This window comes from Crotalus tigris, unplaced genomic scaffold, assembly GCF_016545835.1.
Source record: "Crotalus tigris isolate CLP2741 ecotype Arizona unplaced genomic scaffold, ASM1654583v1 scf7180000019173.45859301935:6455823, whole genome shotgun sequence".
Lineage (NCBI taxonomy): Eukaryota > Metazoa > Chordata > Lepidosauria > Squamata > Viperidae > Crotalus > Crotalus tigris.
Window position 1 is genome coordinate 6,267,842 of NW_024097414.1, and position 19,130 is coordinate 6,286,971.

Genomic DNA, 19,130 nt, shown 5'->3' on the forward strand with positions numbered 1-19,130 from the left:
CTCGCGGCCGCCGCCGCCTGCCTGCAAACGCCTCACGAGCCGCGTCGAAGGAGAGGGCGGGGCAGCGGCGGCGCCGAGGCTGCTGTCAGTGTCGCGCGGGACGACGGGCGCCTGCGCGCGGCGCGGGAGACGTCTGGGAGCGCGATCTGCGCAAGCGCAGCGGGGGCCCAGGGCGCAGCCGCAGCCCGCCCCTCGTCCGCCCGGCTGTAACCCACGGCATGGGGGGGAGGGAGGGAGGTCCAGCCCGCGGGAGCGGCTCCTCCCCGGCCGCCGCCGGGATCCGAAGGGCTGCTCGCCCCGAGGCTGCGGCTGCTGGGACAGAGGCGAGGGGGGCGCCGCCGGGTTTCACGGCTCCTGAATGTCTTCCGGTGGGATTCTGCGCCGCCGCGGGAGGAGCCTCTTTTGCTGCCGGCCCTGCCAGACGCTTTGCTCGGAGGAGCGACGGCAGCCCCCGCCGCTCCCTTTGCCAGCGCGTGGATGATCCGTTGGAGGCTCGGGGATTTTAAACCCCCCCCCGCCGCCAACTGCTTGTTTCTTTGAGCCCTTCGCCCCCCTGGCTTTCTGGAACTCGAGCGCTGCTTCTGCAGCCGCCTCTGCGGTTCAGCTCTCCCCGCGGTAAGTGGCTCCCTTTGCTGATTGGGGACCGCCGACTGTGCCCTTCACTCTGGGCCGACCGGGGCCGGCTTGCCGAGCCCAGAGCCGAGTTCCCCCGAAGGGAGTAGGTTGAATAGCAGGAGGCTGATCGGAAAGGAAAGGCTGAAGCCGTGGAGGGATTTGTGGTTCAAAAACAACCGGCAACGGCTACACGTAGTTCCAGAGGGAACCCGGGGAATGAATGGGGTGTGAGGGGAAGAGCGTGAACTGCCGCCGCATCAGATCCTTTCGCGGACTCCCCGCCGTATCGCGCATCGGAGCCAAGTCTGCAGTAAAGAATTAGGAAGCTGACTTCCCAGCCCTTTGGACTTCCGAGCTCTTCGAAGCAAGAGAACACCAGGGGAGCGGAAGCACCTCTGCAGAGCCTCACTGTGGTCTAGCCACTTCCTGAAAGCAGCTTCAACACTCAACCAATGACTTCCTTGAGCAGGAAATGGCTTAATTAATCTCAGCAAGACTCAAACCACAGTCATCATCCAGTGATAGTGACGTGCAAAAGTTGGATCCCCACTGACAGGACCTTTGAGAGCCCTCTGCGCATCTTTGAAAAACAACTGTCAGTTTCCCCCTTAACAACAGCTGGGCAGAGATGCTGCACCCCAGGGTCATGCAGATGTTCACCTTCCGTGCTCGGAAGCATCTTGATTTTGGAAATCAGTCATTTCCATTGGGAAAAACTTGGGAGAACTCTTGATGCAGAGGTAACTAACTTGCATCTGTGGGTATTTTCTCCTCTCTCACCAGTTTTAGCTCTACAAAAAAGTGGTTTTGTGGGGGAAAAAGTGGAAAAGCCAGGTTAGAGAAACAGCTGTTGTGCTGGAAATACTTCCTTTGATTCCAGTCACCACCACCCTTTTACACGCACCCCCGACACATATCCCGATTCTCTTGCCTGGCCTACCAGTATTTCTTTCCACACACACAAAAAAATGTGCTTACAAGTGATAAAGTCATTAAGCAAATCCAGGCATGGAGAGAAAAAGAAGAGAGCCATTCATTTTGGAAAGAGATTCCCCTGTTTATTGTGAAAGTGCTTTCTTTCAATCAAAGCTTTGCACTTTTCTCTGAAGCGGTGGCACTTACTTGCAGAGGCCCTGCTGTCAACCAGAGGGTTTTACCCATGGAAAGAAGCCCCAGCGAGGAATGTTGTTAGGTGGTTCAGCCATGGAAAAGCCCCTGCTGGCCCTCACACACCCACTTTACGATCTGATTCTGTTGCTCCCCTCTGGGAGGAGGTTTCAAGGTATTTCTAGCAGGACTACCAGATTCTGCAACAGCTTTGTCCCTTATGCCATCCATCTGGTAAACTTGCAAGATTCATTTTTCTTCCTATGTACATGTATACACCCGAACTATGTATCAGAATATATTGTGGGTATATGCAAATATGTTTGTCATATTTATGTAATGTATATTGGAGGTAGTGACCCTTTGAGAGCTGTACGCAATGAAATTTCATATTAAAGTATGGCGATTAGTGTACATTTAAAGTGACAAAAAGTTTACTCTGTTCCTTGGTGGGATCTCCCATTTTCATCCTTTCCACTCAAAGAGGCAACACACCAAGAAATGTGGCTGAAAAATACCAGAATTTATTGGGCTGAAGTACATAGTGTCTCCAAATATAGACTATTATTGTGAGCCACTGAAATCTATTACACAGCTATGTAATTCCTTTAAATACATCTGTCCACAACTCTGGTCAAAAGAAGCACACAACCATAGGTGGATGGTTTGGATCTGGCATTTAACCAAAGGGGGAGAGGATGCTAGGCTTCCTCCTCTGAACATCCATGGACCACAAGAGCACAAATTCCCAAGACAGGAAGGGACAGGTGGTCACCTTGGATTAGCCAGCTGTTCTCAAGTCACAGCCCCGTGTGAGTGGGCAGAGGATGGATGCCCCCAGATCCAGGATCAATTACCTCCTGAGATATTGGTATTCCCATTGTTGTGGGGTCCACATGGTTGTCAAGCAATCCCAGGCCATGTTGCTAACACAACACGCAAACAAGTCAGCTGTTAAGGACTGGCAAGGCCGTGGCTGAGGACTCCTACATTCAGTGGGTCTTGCAGGATTCTCCTCGCAACCGAACCAAGGCACCTGTCCCCCTCCCCCCCATATACGTCTTCTCTGCCAAAGCTCTCCTGCCCAGCAAACCACACATTTTCATTCCCTCCTTTTCAGCACTGCCAAGAACAGGGCAACCGACATTGCCCCTTCAGATTCACCCTAGCCTCCAACTCAACAGATGAGGCTTCCCCTTGTCCAGCCTATGGGTTCAATGTGTACTCCAAACTGGGCAAATCAAAAGTATACACGTTGCAGAAACTTTTCATTCCATGCGACTTGCAAAATACTGATGTGTGGAAGGAATGGCAGAAGGGATATGAGGGGAATCCAGCAAGCCTGAGAACAAAAGGCTAAGGGAAATATATATTTTTAAAAAATTAAGGACATAAAGTAGGCAAGGAAGGAAAGGACATCCTGCTTCCTTGGGGAACAAGCCTCTTTCCCTGAGGGAACTGGTGGTAAAAGCACTTCTTTCTGCAAAAACATTGCCCAGAAGAGAGCAACGCTTCAGAGAGTTCTCCAAACAATTCAGGAAAAGCACACCAAGATGGGAAATCATTGCTGAGAAAAGGAGCTAACCTACAGTGGGGAGGGGGAGGGGGAGGAGCTGGCAACCCAGGGCAAGCTGAGAGCTGCCCTTTGCAAATTTCTTATAAGGCCTCCTTGGCCAGCTGCTCCTTTACTTCTTGTGTCGCACCTCCTGTGAGTCAAAACTGGTTGTGTGCAAGAATCCTGTGCTCCTCAACTCCATGCAATGCAGCCAGAGGTTACAAGGGTGGGGCATAGCTTGTGAGGGAGGGGCTATGTTTGCTTCCCCTGGTGGTCAGGAGGCCTTTGGCTCTGGCCCTTCCTTCTTGCTTAGCATATGCAAGGCCTCTGCCAATTTTACCTCTCCTTGATACATTGCCTCTTTTTTAAGTAACAAAAATTAAATCATGACAGGTATTCACAGTGCTTTATTCTCTTCCCTAGGCCCACCCAAGTTCCCTGCCATTATGACCCCAGCTGCTCATTCTGTGGCCCCCAGAAGGGCTAACAGACCTTGGCTTCTTGGACAGATAAGACATAAGCTCATTCATCAACCCGGGGCGCAAGAGGGTCACACTGGCAACCCGCTAGTGCTTCTTGTAGCGGTTCTTTGGCGTTTCCCCACAGCCTGTGGTGTCGCAGGAGAGGGCGCCAGGCTTCTTTCCCAGGCCGATGCTCCCAAGCAGGTCAGGCAGCTCGTGGGTGATGGCCCTCTCGATCTTCTCCAGGAAGCAGCCTCCCATGTAGGAGCACTGCTGCGCAAGCAGCTTGAAGCTTTGAATGGGGTTCACCCCGAAGAAGTCCTTGTAGGCCTCGCGGTTGGGCAGATCAAACTTGCTCACGTTGGTCTTGGCCAGGATTGATTTAAAGATGTAGAACTTATCTGGATCCTCCACGATGTCTCTGAAGACCAGCTCTCCATCACTGAAGAAAGTCATTTTGTCCTTATAGGTCTGCAAGTAGCGATCGACCAAGAGAGCATGGATGCGAACCCGGATGCCGTGCTGGCGAATGAAGGCGATCTTGTTCTCCAGCCGGTTCTCAATCACCTGGTTCAGGTCTTCCAGAAGGGAGATTTCCTCCTTCGAGAAGAGGTCCTGGTGGGTTTCAGCTTGGTACTCCAGGGGCCAAAAGGAGCTGACGTAAACCCGGGGGGGCTCAGTAACGTTAATCAGGGGGGCCAGGCTCCAGAACAAGGCGCCGTATACCCGCATGAGCTCTTGAGTAGCCAGGCTGTCCGCCTTGTTCAGAATGATCCTGATCTGGGACTCGCGCCCCTTCAGCTGGCGGAAAAGCATCTCCAGCTCCAGCCCCACGTCCAGTTTGGTTGGGTCAAACACCACGAAGATGAGATCGGCTCGATCGATGAACCATTGGCAGACATCATTGAACGGGTAGCCTGCAAGAGAAAAAGGAGAGAGAACTTCATGATCTTTGAAATGAGGAGCCAAACGCCACTTAGCTGTGGCTCCGTATCATGGGAACAGACCAGTGAAGGGCCTGTCTTTGAGCGATTATTTGCTGGATGCAAGAAGGAGCACTTACAAAAGGAAAAAATCATAGCAGGTGGATTAGCCAAATTGCAAAGTCTTGCAGGCAGTGGCTATGATGCTTAAATGTTTGATTCTTATTTTAGGTAAGCTTTGAAAAAAGCTTTGAACATTAGGAGAGTCAGGGATACAAGTCTCTTCTGTCTCCTGTCTTCTAAACTAGCCCCAGTCCTGTCAGGGCCTTAAAGGCCCGTAAGTTGCTCGCATCCATTTCCAGACGGCCCAAACTGGTTCCTTCTTCTGAATTGAGCATCGCTTACTTGACTCCTTTTTTTGTGTTTTCTCTTTGTAAATAAAGCATTTGTTCTAAAATCTGAATGTTTTTGTTTGGGATTTTTTTTCTATTAACAATTTTCATTCTTTTTTCAATTCAGTTTAAGTAATATCGAATAGGGATACAAATGACTGAAGCAACATCTTGCAACAAGTGAGACAGAACCAGTTTGTATAATTAAAACCGCTTCGGTCTGGCCCTGGCCGAGCTATTAAACGTCTTTTCAACCGTGGCTTTACATATAGCAGATGGGCAGTAGCTTAAGCGACGATCCCTCCCAGGATCTGGAAACGGAAGACACAGAACTGTACCTCGCTCCTGCTGCTTCCGGTTTTCAATGATGCCAGGGGTGTCCACAAAGGTGACCCTCTCCAAGAGCTTGTGAGGGATCTCGATTCCGATCAGCTTCTCCAGAAAGTTCTGCCCGAACTTCTCGAGGGGGGAGAACGAGCGGGTGCTGTCAGCAGCCATCACAATCCCTTCGATGGTCTTGACTTTAGGGCCGTGCATGATGACGGTGAACTCGGAAGTGGTGGGTTCAGCCCCTGTCCAGGGGGAAAGGGAAGCAAGGCACAGGTCAGCTGCGGGCCCAGACGCTCCTTCGGAGGCTGCTGCCTTGCAAGCAGGACCTCTAAGATGGGTCCCCAACCCCTGATCCGTGGACCGATACTGGGCCGCAGCATGCCAGCAACCAGGCCGCACAAACAAGCAAAGCCCTATCCGCAGGATGCAGGCAGCACACAAAACCACGCCCCTCCGGTCTGCGGAAAAACCTCTATCCACATAACCGGTCCCTGGTGCCCAAAAGGTTGGGGACCTCTGTTCTAAGAAACCTCCGCTGGGTTTTCAACTAAAAAAACTCGGTTGCCCGTCTAGAACCCACTTAGGATATTAAGCCCATTGTGTGTTTTGTTTTCCAGGCCATTCTCACAGTTTAGAAGCTAACCATCACCACATTCTTCATTCTCTGCCAGCTTCCCATAAACCCAGCATGATTTGTGGTTTGCAGGTCCAGGCTGGGGTCAGGAGAGCTGGGGATGGGGAGAGAAAGAGACATGTTGTGTAGGGTCTACTTTGGTTCCCTGTCACAGTTTCTGGGGCTGGCATGAATTTGCCCACAACCAAAAAAAGTTGTGTGGAAACCAAACATTCTGATTAGTTAATTCAGTCTGCAAATGGAGCAACCTTCTGGATTGAGAACTGGCTCAGAGGGACAAAAAAAAGTGTGGTCTGAGGGCTGGGTGGAAAGAAGGGTCACTCCTGCTGCAAATAATTGGATCCGGGCCAGAAGCCAGAAGGTTTTGAGTCTTTTGGGGGTCCTGGCTACCCACTAGGGGAGAGGGAGGAACCAGATGTCAGCAGGGCTTGGCTCAGCCCACCCCGCTCCCAGGCAAAGGTCTTTTTGGCCAGGACAGAAGCAGAAGGGAATGGGGCCTCAGCCAACACAGCTGGAGGAGAGCTGGGTCTGAGGGCTTCAGAAACGACAACGTGGCGGTTGGTTGGGAATGGGGAGGTGCTTCATATTGTTGTCGGTATTCTTTCGGCTTTGCCAGCTCCGGCCAGCATGCACTTTTTTCCTGGATTGGACGCTAATCTGTGCAGGAGGTCAGCAGGGCATCAGGCTACCTGTGTAGAGCTGATGGGGTGTGTCATCCAGCCCCAGAAGGTAGTTAATCATGGTGGACTTGCCAACGCTCCAGGGCCCCAAGAAGAGCACCATTGGCTTGGAAGTAATCTCTCCATCTGTGGAGGGAAGGAAAGAGCAGTGATTTGGAATAAAGCAGAGACGGCCCTTCTGGCCTGACAGTCAGCCCTGCCTTATTTCCCTGGAGCTTCACTAGCCCCCCATCCCCCGCCCGGCATCCTTACCTTCCCTGGGGCAACTATTCCAGGCAGGGTGAAGGCGCCACAGGACCAACACTGAGGGAAAGTGAGGAAGGCTGGGGCTGCCCCATGGATAGAGACCCTCCTTCAGCTCTGCAGGAAGCATCTGCCAGGGCTGGGCTGCTTGCGCAATAATAGCCCTCTCCGCCCCTCCACGACTGGATGCTGGAGAGCCCTCAGCCCATGAACCTCCAGGAGAGGAAAGCTGGCCAGAGGGGGGGAAGGGGCAGCCTTCCCTAGATGCCCTGAGCAAATCATTTGCATTTGCTGCCGGGAGCGTATTTTCATCGGGACGGCACTTCTGTCCCTCCCCAAGGAAAGCTCCCCTGTGCTGCATTTCAGAAAGGAAACTGGCACTCAGTGTTTGCATTATGACAAAAGCCTGCTGGATGCTTCCAAACAATGCTGCAAAATCCTCCCGCAGATGCCAGGGAAGAGGACCGTTGCCCCTTTGCCCAGGAAGGGCTGAGATCAGAGCAGCACAGGGGCCTTGGCAGCCATGCAGTCCTCAAGCCATTGAATGGCCCCTTCCCAGTTTTCTTTCTCCCAAGCTTCCCATTGCTGCCACAAGACGTGTGTGTGTGTGTGTGTGTGTGTGTGTGTGTGTGTATGTGTGTATGTGTGTGTGTGTGTGCTCCCTGTCCTATCCTTCACTTCCCTGGCTGCCAAGGAGGCAACACTCTCTTCCGCCACAAACAGGAAGGTGGCTGAGAACTGGAATGGGGAGCGGGAGGGTGCCCTTTCCTGGGTCCAAGGAATGACTACCTGGCAGGACTTTCACTGACAGGACAGACAGCTCTACCCACCTGTGGCTGAAGAGCCCAGGGTACGTCCAGGGTAAGCTGTGGGGCAGGAGAGGAGGGTTGGAGAAGAGAAAAAGGAACATGAGTAGGGAAGGTGGGAGGGGGAGGGTTAGTTTGGAGCAGAAAAGAACGAAAGCAGAGGTTGGCATTACAGGGAGGGCAAGGAGCCACCGAAGGAGCCCAGCTGCTCTCCCAGGAAGCCCCCGTGGTTAGCGTTCATGCTGCAAGAAGGTGTATCACCCCCATGGAGATCAACTGGAAACCCCCCTCCTTGGGAAGGATGAAGGGGGGGGCACAGCCAATTCCAGAGCACCTGCAGCCCTTGCAACGGGGCCTGGTGGAACAGAAGCCAGGGGAGCCAAAGGCTGCTGTGTCCTGGAAAAGCTACACAGCTTTGGTTTAAAAGTTGGTTCCAAAGTTTACGTTGCACTGGCCCTGGGGAGCCGGCCAAGGCCATGGCTCCAAGCAGTACTGGCAAGCCAGGCCAGGGGGTGCCGATCCCAGAGGGCACCAGCTTTGAGAAGGTGACCCCTCTGGCCATGGGGAGGCTTCAGCACCCAAAGGACACCTCCAGACTTGCAGAAATACAAGGACCCATGCAGAAGGGGGAAACTCCATGGTGAGGGGGACATTTCAATCCTCCCAGCATGGGATTCTCCATGGAGGAGAGCCAGAAAAGCCAGGGCCTTGTGGGGGAAGCAGAGAAGTCCCCCCAGGATGCGTTACCTTGTGGCATCCCCACCCGCCCTTGTGCGTTCCTCATCCTGGGAACACCCCGCTTTTTCCTAAAGCCTCTTCTTGCTCAGGCCCCTCCTCTAGCCCAACCCCACCCCTTGAAGCCGGACCCTTGCAGGCAGCGCAACAACAGCCAGACCCCCGGCCCGACAGTCTTACCTGTAATTTCATGCTGCCGAAGTTCATTGTACTTGTAGGACTGCTCCAAGGGCTTGATGGAGGAATGATAAATTTTTCTCAGCCGCTGCAGGATGGCTGCAAGAGAGAGGCGAGGAGAAGGAAAAGTCAGCCCAGCCCACTGCTCCAGGGGCCTCGCGGGCCTGCCAGACAGAAGGCAAATGCTACACCAGCACCTGATCCCTTTGCAGCCTCTCCATCGCACCTTTGGCCCTTTCCACTCTGCAGGGTGGAGCCTAGCACCGTACAACTGTTGGGAGGCTGGGGGGGGAGAAGAGCTGCCGCCTGGTCCATTGTGCCCAAGGGCAATGCCTCGCCATAGCTTTCCTTGCAAGGGAAAAGATTAGCGGGCAAAGGTGGCAAGGGCAGGCAGGGTGGAGACATGGGGTCTGTGTGCATGTGATTTAAACGTTTATATAGCTCCCTCATTGATCTGGGTGGATCTAAGGCTGGTGGATAGCAAGCCAAAGGTAACATACAGTCAAATAACACTCTTAGAACAATAGCTGCAACTGACTCAAAGGTGTATGTATTATATTGCGCCACGATGGTGCAGTGGTTAGAATGCAACATTGCGGGCTGATTCTGCCCACTGCCAGGAGTTTAATCCTAGTAATAGTAATAGTAATAAAGTTGGAAGGGACCTTGGAGGTCACCGAGTCCAACCCCCTGCTCAGGCAGGAAACCCTACACCATTTCGGGCAAATGGCTGTCCAGTCTCCTTAAAAATGTCCTGCCTTCCATCCTTCCGGAGTCAGTAAAATGAGGGCCAGATTGTTGGGGGCAAGATGCTGACTCTATAAACCACTCGGAGAGTGCTGTAAAGCACTTTGGAGCAGTACATAAAGTGCTATTGCTATAGCTATCTACAGCCTTTGGTGGAGTCTTTGCGGAATCTTTCCCGCCCCGGCGTGGAGTCCTACTGCTACCTGAGTAGTCGTCTGCGGGTTTCTCTTCCTTCAGCTTCAGGGTGCTCTCAATGTGGGATCGATCCCTCCAGGCATTCTCCATCTCTTCTGCTGAAAGAGAAAAAGGGGTGTCTCAGCCTACAAGCAACCAGAGGGAGAACCACCGCCACACCCAACTTGCCAAAGGAAATAGAGATATTTTCAACATTGGGTTCGTTCACAATTGAGTATACAGAGATTTTTCTTGTACGGAAAAAGTTCCTTCTTTTATCCCCAACTTCTACTGGTGCAAAAGGCCCGGCCAGGGAGCAAAGTCCAGGCTTCTGCCTTTGATGATGGGCACCTGTTGTCTCTCAAAAGAGGAGCCAGAAGGGTTTCTGTGACTTTAGCAGCCAGAGGGAGAAAGGGAAGCAGAGGGCAAGCCTTTGAGAAGTGCCCCCAATGACAGCAGGATGGTCTGTCCTGTGCCTCCAAGCCCCAACTGGTGGGGGGGGGCTGATTGGCCCATCTTTGTGAGTCCAGGCAAGGACATCCATCTATCCCTCCAGGAAGGCCAATCCTGGCTACCCGGCCTTCTCAAGCCGCCAGCCTCGGGGGAGCCCTGGTCAGGGATGCTGTCTGTGAAAACTGGGTGTGTCTCCCAGGGTGGCTTTTCCTTCTCCAACTCTTAACCGGCCACTGGCCACGTTCTGGAGACACGCTGGCCTTAGCTGCACACACGGATGGAAAGCCTTCCTTCTGACTTCCCACTCTCTCCCCACTGATGATGGCTGGTGTCCCCTTCGAACAGCGCTAACTCCTACCTTCCAAGAACCACTCCTGACAGCCCCCACAGCTGAGACAGGCTGCCTTGCGTTCTGGTTTGGCCAAACCCACCAGTGGACAAAATCAGTTGCTGCCTCCTCGGGCAAGGTAGGACAGAAGGCCACGGAAAGGAACTGCAGAGCTCAAAAGAACGCACTCAGGTGTCTGAGTTGGGCAACCTCCTTTAGACAAAATCAAATCCTTTTTAGCCTCTAACCACAGACAATTTCTTCTGTGGAACTGCTTGCCTGGAGAGCTTGTGCCATTTTGCTGCTTCTTATGGTGATTAAAAAACAGCAACAAATGGAGGAGTTCTTGCCTCAGGGCAGCTCCTTCACCTGGCCTTGGAAGCCCAGGATTGCAAGCCCGTCACTCAGAAAGGGCACATTAGCCATCTCTTGTCTAGGATCTAAAGGAGTTGGGGATACGTGTGGTTTAATAAGAGCCAAGATACAGACCAGGTGTCCAGCAGAGGTGAGAAAGAACCAGAGAGTCCTAGCATGGAATAGACCAGGGGGATCCTTTCCAGAGCAGACTCCAAGGGCATTTGGCAGACAACCATCCGCCCAGATCCGAGAATGCCACGGCTTCTGGGACCAAATTCCCCAGGGCACTCAGGAACCGATCCCGAGCGAGCCTCTCCATGCTTTGCCACCCTGAGCGGAATGAGTGCCAAAGCCAGACGAAAGGAATGGGGATGAGGGAGACGAGGACAAAATGGGGGGCCCTGCATTCCAGGAGCTGCCTTGGGAGTCCAGCCCCAGCCCCCCAAGTGCCTCCCTTGGCCTGGGAAAGTTTGGCTTAGAAAGAGGGATGACTGGCTAAGGCCTTTTTCTCCCTCCTGGCCCTCCCACGAGCCTGACCTCCCCTGCCTTCTTTGTTGGGATGTCAAAGAGGAAGAAGGCAGCTGGCACGGGGAAATGGGCACAGCCAAGAAGACCAATCTCCTGGCCAAAAAAGCCTGGTCTCTCCTGGAAGTGGCTATGCCTGGCTGGGTGGCAGCTTCATTTCCACTCCCCCACAGGGTGTCCTCCTCGACAGAGGGCCTGCAGCTTTATGCAAGCCACTGTATGGGGCTGCCCCCTTCAGAAAAAGACCCCGGAAGGTCATCTTCCTTGGACTCTGCCTCACTTGCTCCTTCCCCTTGGCAGCCCCTCTACCTGGCCCTCCTGCCCCACCTCTGCCTCCACTGCTGCACAGATACCACCTCTAGGTTGCTTTCTCTCTGCTGGAGGCACCTTCACTTCAGAGGCCTTTGCACCTTCTACCCAGTTGCCATCTGGCTGCCCTTCACCAAGCCCCAGTCCTTTCATGGGATGCTGGGCAGCAGCTCCGCCTTCAGCCCCTGAGGCTTGTTCTTTGCCCTCCACATCTTTTGGATGCCCTGCCAGTTCCTTCGTGGCTCCTTCCTGTGCTGGATGGGCACCTGCTGCCACCTCTGACTCTCCTGATTCACGCATATCCTTCAGAACAGCACTGAACGCCTCCCAGGGTTTCTCTCTTGGTGAAGGATTGCCCAAGGGCCCTTCCCCAAAGATGCCTTCCAAATTTTTATCCACATCAGGGGAATCAGTGAAGTTCTCTTCCAGCTGTGCCTCCAAAGAATGGGGAAGATCCTGAGAAACAGCTTGGTTTGCTCCTGGGAGAGCACCTTGGACATCTTCCTCAGAAGGAGCCTCTGTCTTCGGGGGAACCTTTTCTTCACCCTGCAAGCCCTCTACCCTAAGTGCAGGAACCGGCTCCAGCTCTCCCGAGCTACTTCCACCTTCTTCGTGACCAGCCATCCCCTGCTCTTGGCCCAGGACTTCCCCTAGCTCAGCCACATGTGCTCCATTTTCATTCAGATTGCCCCTTTCTGCGCTGTCCACCTCAGGGCCTCTATCGGTGGAGCCATCGTCCTGAGGCTTCTCCTGGTTGCCTGAGAACTGGAGAGGGATTCCTGTCCCAGCCACTTGTCCATTGAGCAGCCTCTGCTTCTTCACTAGACTTGAGTCTCCAGGCAACAAGCCACCCTCAGCAAAGTTGGCAGAGTCTTCTGCGCTCTCCAGGGCAGAAACTTGCAGTTCTAGATAGTTAGAACATGATCAGTCAGTTTCACTTGTGCCTCAAATCGCAAATGTGCTTCTGCATGAAAAATGGAACTGGACTCAAAGGAGGCTGAAAAGGCACATTTTGAGGCTCTTCTAAATCCATTTCCAGTCCTGACCTGACCAGCAGGCTTAAAATCTAGCTTGCCTGGTCTGGTCATAGGTACAAACTCTGTGCCAACAGTTTTGCCAGGGTAGGTTTGGGAGGGTGAGCGTCCGTCTTGGATAACACATGTTGCTCTTAACCAGCCTCCCAGCCAGCACTGCAACAGCCCCTTCCAGTCTAGCAAGACAGTCAGACAGACAGAGGGAGCAGCCCTGAGAGTCTTTTCAGGGATTTTAGCTCACTTGAGGTCATCCCTTTGGGATCTGGCCACCTTTTCCCACCTAACTGCCTTCTGATTGTCTTCTACTAAAGAAGCCAAGCGGAATAAAAAGGGGAACCGCAGGGATGTCAAGGAGAGCTTTGCCCGTCCAGATGGTTGGCTTGCAAAACTGCAATTAAGAAATCCTAACCATCTGAAAAGACTAGCAGGGCTGGCACAGGCTAAAAAGCTACCATCTCGGCAAAGCACTTTTTCTACCATGCCAACAGAGGAAGCAGCTCTGGAATGGACCTATTTCCTTCCTCCCCCCAGGGTAGTGGGGGCAGCCTTTCTTCTCAAGGTGCGGGGCCTGCTTGAGAACCCCCCTCCTGATTGTGGCTCTCTTTGCCCACCTGCGGAAGCCACCTGAGGAATGCAGGGCAGCAAGGGCCTCTTTGCTGCTCAGGAAAGCAAACATGGCTGGATCTGCCAGCAGAAAGATGCCAGGGGGGCTTTCCTCCATCGCTCCTGGAGAAAGGGATCCCCAAAGGAGGCCAGCTGGCTGAGGGGCAGCCGAGATGTTGCTGTCACTCCTGCTTTGTGGACTCTGAGCCAGGCCTGCCAGCTGAAGAGGGGTTGGCCAGTCGCCCGGGAGGGAAGCTAAGGTGCCCTGTCTAGGCTTCCGACTGTCCCTTGGCCTTGGCCTTTAGCAGAAGAAACCAGTCAAGGACTCCCTCTGTGGTGGTTCCAACAGAAACAGCAAGACCTCGAGGCATAATCCTCCCCCCTCACCTGACCCTCAGGTAGACAGCCAGGTCCTACCTGCCAGGAATCTCATCACCTACATGCGAACCCAGAGAGACCTTTCTCTCTCTCACTACAGACCGGTGGTGCTGAAGTGCATCGAAAAGCCCAGAGGGGCCCAGCAGGGGAAGGTGAGGGGAGCTTGGCCCTTGTGCTCAGGGCTTCCTAGGAGGAAAAGATCCCAATAGGCCAGGACCCTGTCTCTGCTCCTGGGAGGAAAGGGGGCTGGAGGCTTCGCTGCCTTGAAGAAGGTGGGGCTTTGGGGGCTTCTCTATCTTCCAGCCAGGCTCCGCTGCCCGTGCCAAAAAGCCAGGCAGGTCTTTGGTCACGCAGCAGAGAAGCCCAAGCGCTACAGCAGGGGGCTGAAGGGCAGGGGGCAGGCGGCCTCCAGGGCTTATGCAAGCAACCTCCAAACTGGCCACCTATATCAAGCACTAAATTGTGCTGATCTGCAGATGGGAAGGAGGGCCACGGTGTGGCAAAGGGGCTGAAGATGTGGAGCTTAGCACCAGCAGCTTCCTCACTGCGCTATAAATACCACCAGCTCTTGAAGGGGCAGTGGGGAAAGTCACTCTTGGGAGAAGCCCAGAGCCATGAAACTCCCTCCCTCCCTCCCTCCCTCCCATCCACCCATCCCGCCAGCCAGCTGCAAACAAATGTGCAAGCATGGCAGGCTGCAAGGAGTCCACAAGGCTTATTTTGAGGAGGCGAAAGTGAGGGAGGAGAACCTGCCACAACAGCCTACAAGCCAGCCACAATCTGGCCTGCCCTGGTCTCTCCTGGGTGTTGGGCAGAGGGCCACGGGAGCCACGGTTTCCCAGGAGAGGGAGGAGGCTTCCTACCAGGACTGGGCCGGCTCCCCTCCCTGAAAAGAGGGGGGAGTCATTCCCTGAGTAGGGGGGGAGGGGGAGGAGACATAGAGATACATCCGAAGTCCCCAGTGATGCAGGAGAGGGGGCTGCAGCCCATGATAGCCAGTTGGCCACTGGGGCACCGTCTCTGGCTCCTGGTGTAAGGCATCGCTGGTCAGCTCTGTTTTCTGGCCATATCATTCCCACTCAGAACCAGGCCTGGGAAAGGAGCTGCGGCCTCTGGCTCCTGCACCCAGGACCCCAACCTGGTGGGCTCTGCAGGGTCCTTCACTGGGGGCCTTGTCAGCCAGCCAAGCGGGCCTTAGGCAAGGTGGCTCTGCCGACACAAAGTCAAAAGCCCATCCCAAGAAGGGGTCCAGGCTGCCTCCCTGCTTAGCTTCAGGGGCACTCTGTCTTCAGAAATGCCCGATGGGCAGCATGGAATTGGAGCCCCCCTTGCCTAGCAGCAAAAGGTCTGCCCGCTACCCTGGGAAGGCTAAGGAAGTCAACGGCTCAGAGCTGTGGAGGAGGAGGCAGCGTCATGCTTGCTCAGGCTGAGGGCCACAGCTGCCTCGCGTTTGCTCAGCCTTAAGGGGGCCAGTCGCAGGACGTAACCCACAGGAACAAGGAAGCACCACCAGGGGCGAGCAAATTGCATGGTAGTCAAGCAAACTGACCTGAGGGAGGAGTCGTCCCAAGAGGAGAAGCAGCTAGATAGGAGGGCCCTCACGTCAAAAGTGATCTTTCGACTTTTCCCCTGAGCAAGCCGTTGCCCCCAGGGACCCTCACCCAGCTGAACCCCCATGGCCGGAGAAGGAGGGGGCGCGAGGCTCCTGCTGGCCAAAGCGGCGCCGGAGCGGCAGGATTCGCTTCCGGGACCGGCCGGGCAAGCCCACCTAGCCCGTCTCCAGAGTGCCCTCTGGTGGCCAGATTGAGAAGAACTTGACGGTCGCGCCAAAAAGCAGAGGAGGGTTTTCCTTTGCAGCTCCGGAGAAAAAGGGGGAGACAAAGGGGCCAGTTCCCTGTCTCCGCGTGCCTGTTTTTGGTGGGTGTGCAATAGGAAGGGGTCGAGCGAAGCCCCCAGTGCACTATTGTGGGAAGCGAGAAGCGCTGCCCCATCTCCCCCCTCCCCCCATAGTCCTCCCGGCTGCTCAGCTGGAAGACTTTTCAGAGTTCCTTTAGGGTTCCCCGGGGCCAAGCAAGGTCCCTGCCAGCTGAGCCCCTGGCAAGTGGCCGGGCTGAGCGAGAGCCTCTACGGAGGAGACTCAGCCTCCTCCTCCGTCTCCCGCTAGCCTCCTGGCCCAGAGCTCCAGTGGGCACTTCCTGCTTTGCAGCCAGCCAGCCCAAGGGTTGCCCTCCCTCCCCCCAAGCAGATGCCAACCAGAGGAAACACAGCTGGCAAAACTGCCAAGAAAAGCAAGTTCCCCCCCCCCCGAAAGTGGGTCAGCGCAGCAAGGGAAATGGAAATGTTTCATACGCCGTCTGGAGCTCCTGAAGAGAGCTAGGCGGGAAGTAACTGGTCAAGTACTTGGCCAGGCCTGGCAGCCTTTCGCCTTCACCTTTCTCTCCTTTGAGCTCACTCAGAGACACAACACTTTTCTCCTACACCTCCCCAGGTGCACGCCCGACCATGGCATTCCTTCAGACCTGCTTCCACTGCTGGGACAAGGAGGACACAGCTAAAGCCCTGTGAGCAACCACTCAATGCATCCCAAAAATGATTTTCCAGGTCATAGAATGCCCCCCCCCCCGGTGTTGGTGCTAGTCCTGTACTGCTCCTATGAGAAAAGGAACACAGGGGAGTTCTAGATGAAGCTCTGGGCACCAGTTAGAGCCCACCCTCGGTTATCATGTGTCCCCATCCAGGGGTGGGAGAGATTCCCCCTCTTCTGGGGGGGTACATTGTGGAAACTCAAAAAGGGGAGCAAGCACCCTTGTTCCCAGACCCTTGGGTGTCCTGCTGCTGGGAAGGAAAAGGAAAGGGAAGAAGGGAGGAGGAGGAAAGGAGCCCCCAGCCCTGCTTGTCCATCTCCTTTTGTCCTGGGAATGATAAAAGATGGCCGTAAAAGGCTACAGCTAGTCCAGAGGGCCTGTGACAGTGTGAGAAGGCAGCAGGTGAGCCGATGAGAGCAGCGGGGAAGGCGGGAGGGCTCCAGAAACTTCAGGGCTCCAGTTACACGCCTGTTTCCATACTTAGCTCAGGGAGGCAGCTGGGAGGCAGCGCCCAGCCACCACAACCAAATTAACTCAAGGGCACCCAAGGGGAAGGCGTCAGATGCCACATAGTTCTGCCCAGGGCCCCCGAACGGGCAGCGGAAAACCCAGGTGGGAGGGGCAGCCTGGGGCCCTTAAGACACAGGGAATCCCTGGGGAAACAGGTCCCCAAATGCTGAGCAGAGGAATGGGGGGGAGGTATGGCACCTACAGATCACCCAGCCCAGCTGCTCTTCCTCCGGCTCCCCTCAGCCCTGCCACTGCTCTCCCCATGTGCCCCAAGGCTGCTAGCCCCATGTTGCCTGCCATGGTCCTGGCAAGTTGGCCCTCCCCATGAGCTCTGTCCTTCGGACAGGGGACCCTACCTGCTGCCCCGAGGAGAACAACTGGTGCCAGGCAGAAACAGAAGAGCCTCAGTGCTGCCATGCTGGCTGCCAGGAGCCTTCTCCCCTTCTTCCGCACTATTTATACTGGGGCAGGTTCCTGAGAAGCAGATGGCCGCTTGCCCGGAGGGCCCACACAGGCGATGGTGCCGGTGCTGGACTGCTGGAGGCCCCTCCCCACCCACCCTCTTCACCAACCTCCGTCAGTCCCCCCTCAGAGGCAGCTGCCACTAAGGGGAGAGAAGAGGAGGGACATTACAGCAGCTGCTGCCCAGGGCTGAGCCTGGAGCCAAGGTCCCAGAGGATGGGAGGGGAACGGGGGGGGGGGGACAGGGATCAGCTCTTGCTGCCCAGGGCCTCGGCAGCAACAGAACCTCAGGTGACCTGTATGGCCACAGGGGAGCTGGGCAGCCCCCACAGCCTGCAAAATGCACATGGCCTCAAAAGAGCAGTGTATGAAGCTGGTAGCCTTTGGAGCAAGAACAGCAAATTGGTGGGCACAAGACGAAGGGCACGGCCTTGTCACAAGAGACCCTGGCAATATGTGCTTTCAGGGGTCAGCAGAACGCTGGGTCTGGGCATTAGCAACCCCATGCCAAAAAGTTGCCACCCAGCCTTCGGAAAAGGCAGTACTCTCTGGAGGGGCAAGGTGGGGGGAGACTGAGCTGCCCTGAAGATTGAACAGACCCCATGAAGTAGGTGGCTTCTATGGTTCTCCTTTTGGAAGTGGGGAGGAATTAACTTAGACCCCAGGCCACGTGATGCAACTATGTTCTAGGCCAGGGGGGCAAAACCCATTCCATCACCATCCCTTTGGTCCATAAAGGGGAGGGGCAAGCACAAGCTCCCTCTGCTGGGCATCACAGAAACTGCAAGCAAGGGAAGTGAAGGCAGGTGCTGGGATCTAGAACAGTGGTTCTCAACCTTTCTAATGCCGCGACCCCATAATACAGTTCCTCATGTTGTGGTGACCCCCAACATCACCGGGTGCCAGGGGTGTGGCCAAAGAAAAGGGGGAAAAAATGGCGGACAGTCTTGTTTGGCGACTCCCGTGAAATGGTCGTTCGACCCCAAATGGGGTCCCGACCCACAGGTTGAGAACCACTGATCTAGAACATTGAGAAGGAGGGGGTCCATGGCCCCCTCCTCATATAGTTCCTGGCCTGGCCTGTGCTGATGGTCTGCAGTGCTTATAATGGACCTTATTCCTTTTCTGTTACACAGAGTTGAAGCCACTCCCACAAATTTCTTGCCTGTCCCCTAACATTAGCAAAGTCTAATCAAGATATATAAAAAACAAAGTACAAACTTTATTTTGTTTCTTTACAAAGGCACAAGCCTCATTTTTCCACTTTCTTAACAAAATATAATAGCATCTCAATGAACACAAAGACCTGAAACTTGTAAAAAAAAAAAAGAACAAAAAACAACCCATATAAAAAATATGAAAGAACAAAGGAACAGCTGTGGCTGGGGGGAACCTACTAAAAGTAACCAGCACGAAATAGTCCTGGCCAAGACCTCTGTCCAAATGGGGGGGGGGAGACAGGGAGGCACAGAATGCAAAGACAGCAACCGTCACGGAGCAGAACCGCTCTTTGCGGATCCAGTCAACCCATGGAACGGATTTAAGTGCTTCCAAGAACGAAACCCCCCAGAGAGGCCGGGGTCAATGCTCTCTACTAGACTCTGAAAAGGCCCCAAGCCTGAACCAGCTCCCGAGAATGGAGGGGACCAAAAGGTGTGCGAGGAAGGCCAGTGAGGCAGAGACAACCCTGAGGCCTACCAACACCAACCTTCTCCCTGGAGCTTTTAGAGGGCCTCTGGAGTCCCTTCGCCCCTCTGAAGGCCAGGAGCAAGGCCGAAGAGGGGCAGGACCCCACAGCTGGAGGCGCCAGAGGAAATCCATCCTTTGAACCAGGAGCCGTGGACTGCCAAGCCATGTGCCGGGACAACCTGGCTGCTTGCAGCTTGCCAACCCCCCGCCCCAGCTGCTTCAAACTGGACAGCCCGATTTCCAGCTCATCCCCATCCTAATGCTCCCACTTACAGTATTGGAAGGTCACAAAATAGACCCAAATGTTGTGGTATTTTG

General features: G+C 54.6%; 1 protein-coding gene across 13 annotated transcripts; it reads right to left on the bottom strand.

Moving 5' to 3' along the window:
• Positions 1–2,224: 2,224 nt before the first annotated feature.
• SRL (sarcalumenin) lies at positions 2,225–17,203 on the bottom strand. 13 transcript variants are annotated; one of them, XM_039360683.1, is made up of 8 exons: positions 17,018–17,203; positions 11,599–12,456; positions 9,609–9,695; positions 8,662–8,757; positions 7,771–7,806; positions 6,707–6,823; positions 5,392–5,625; positions 2,225–4,655 (listed from the first exon to the last, which is right to left on the bottom strand). In XM_039360683.1, exons 1-8 carry the CDS (start codon positions 17,076–17,078, stop codon positions 3,844–3,846), a joined length of 2,301 nt encoding a protein of 766 aa, XP_039216617.1. In that variant the 5' UTR covers positions 17,079–17,203; the 3' UTR covers positions 2,225–3,843. The 13 variants fall into 13 exon arrangements, with proteins under 13 accessions (XP_039216617.1, XP_039216616.1, XP_039216615.1 ...); XM_039360682.1 differs by having other exon boundaries at positions 9,606–9,695; XM_039360681.1 differs by having other exon boundaries at positions 9,609–9,698.
• Positions 17,204–19,130: the final 1,927 nt, after the last annotated feature.

What these genes read in the sequence shown, in the direction of transcription:
- SRL (XM_039360680.1), bottom strand. Translation starts at nt 17,078, where the DNA reads ATGGCAGCACTGAGGCTCTTCTGTTTCTGCCTGGCACCAGTTGTTCTC. An exon ending in TGTTCTCCTCGGGGCAGCAG is followed by an intron (nt 12,457 to 17,017) that starts GTAGGGTCCCCT and finishes CTAACTATCTAG; the next exon opens with AACTGCAAGTTTCTGCCCTG. An exon ending in TCGGCAGCATGAAATTACAG is followed by an intron (nt 7,807 to 8,661) that starts GTAAGACTGTCG and finishes CCTGCCCCACAG; the next exon opens with CTTACCCTGGACGTACCCTG.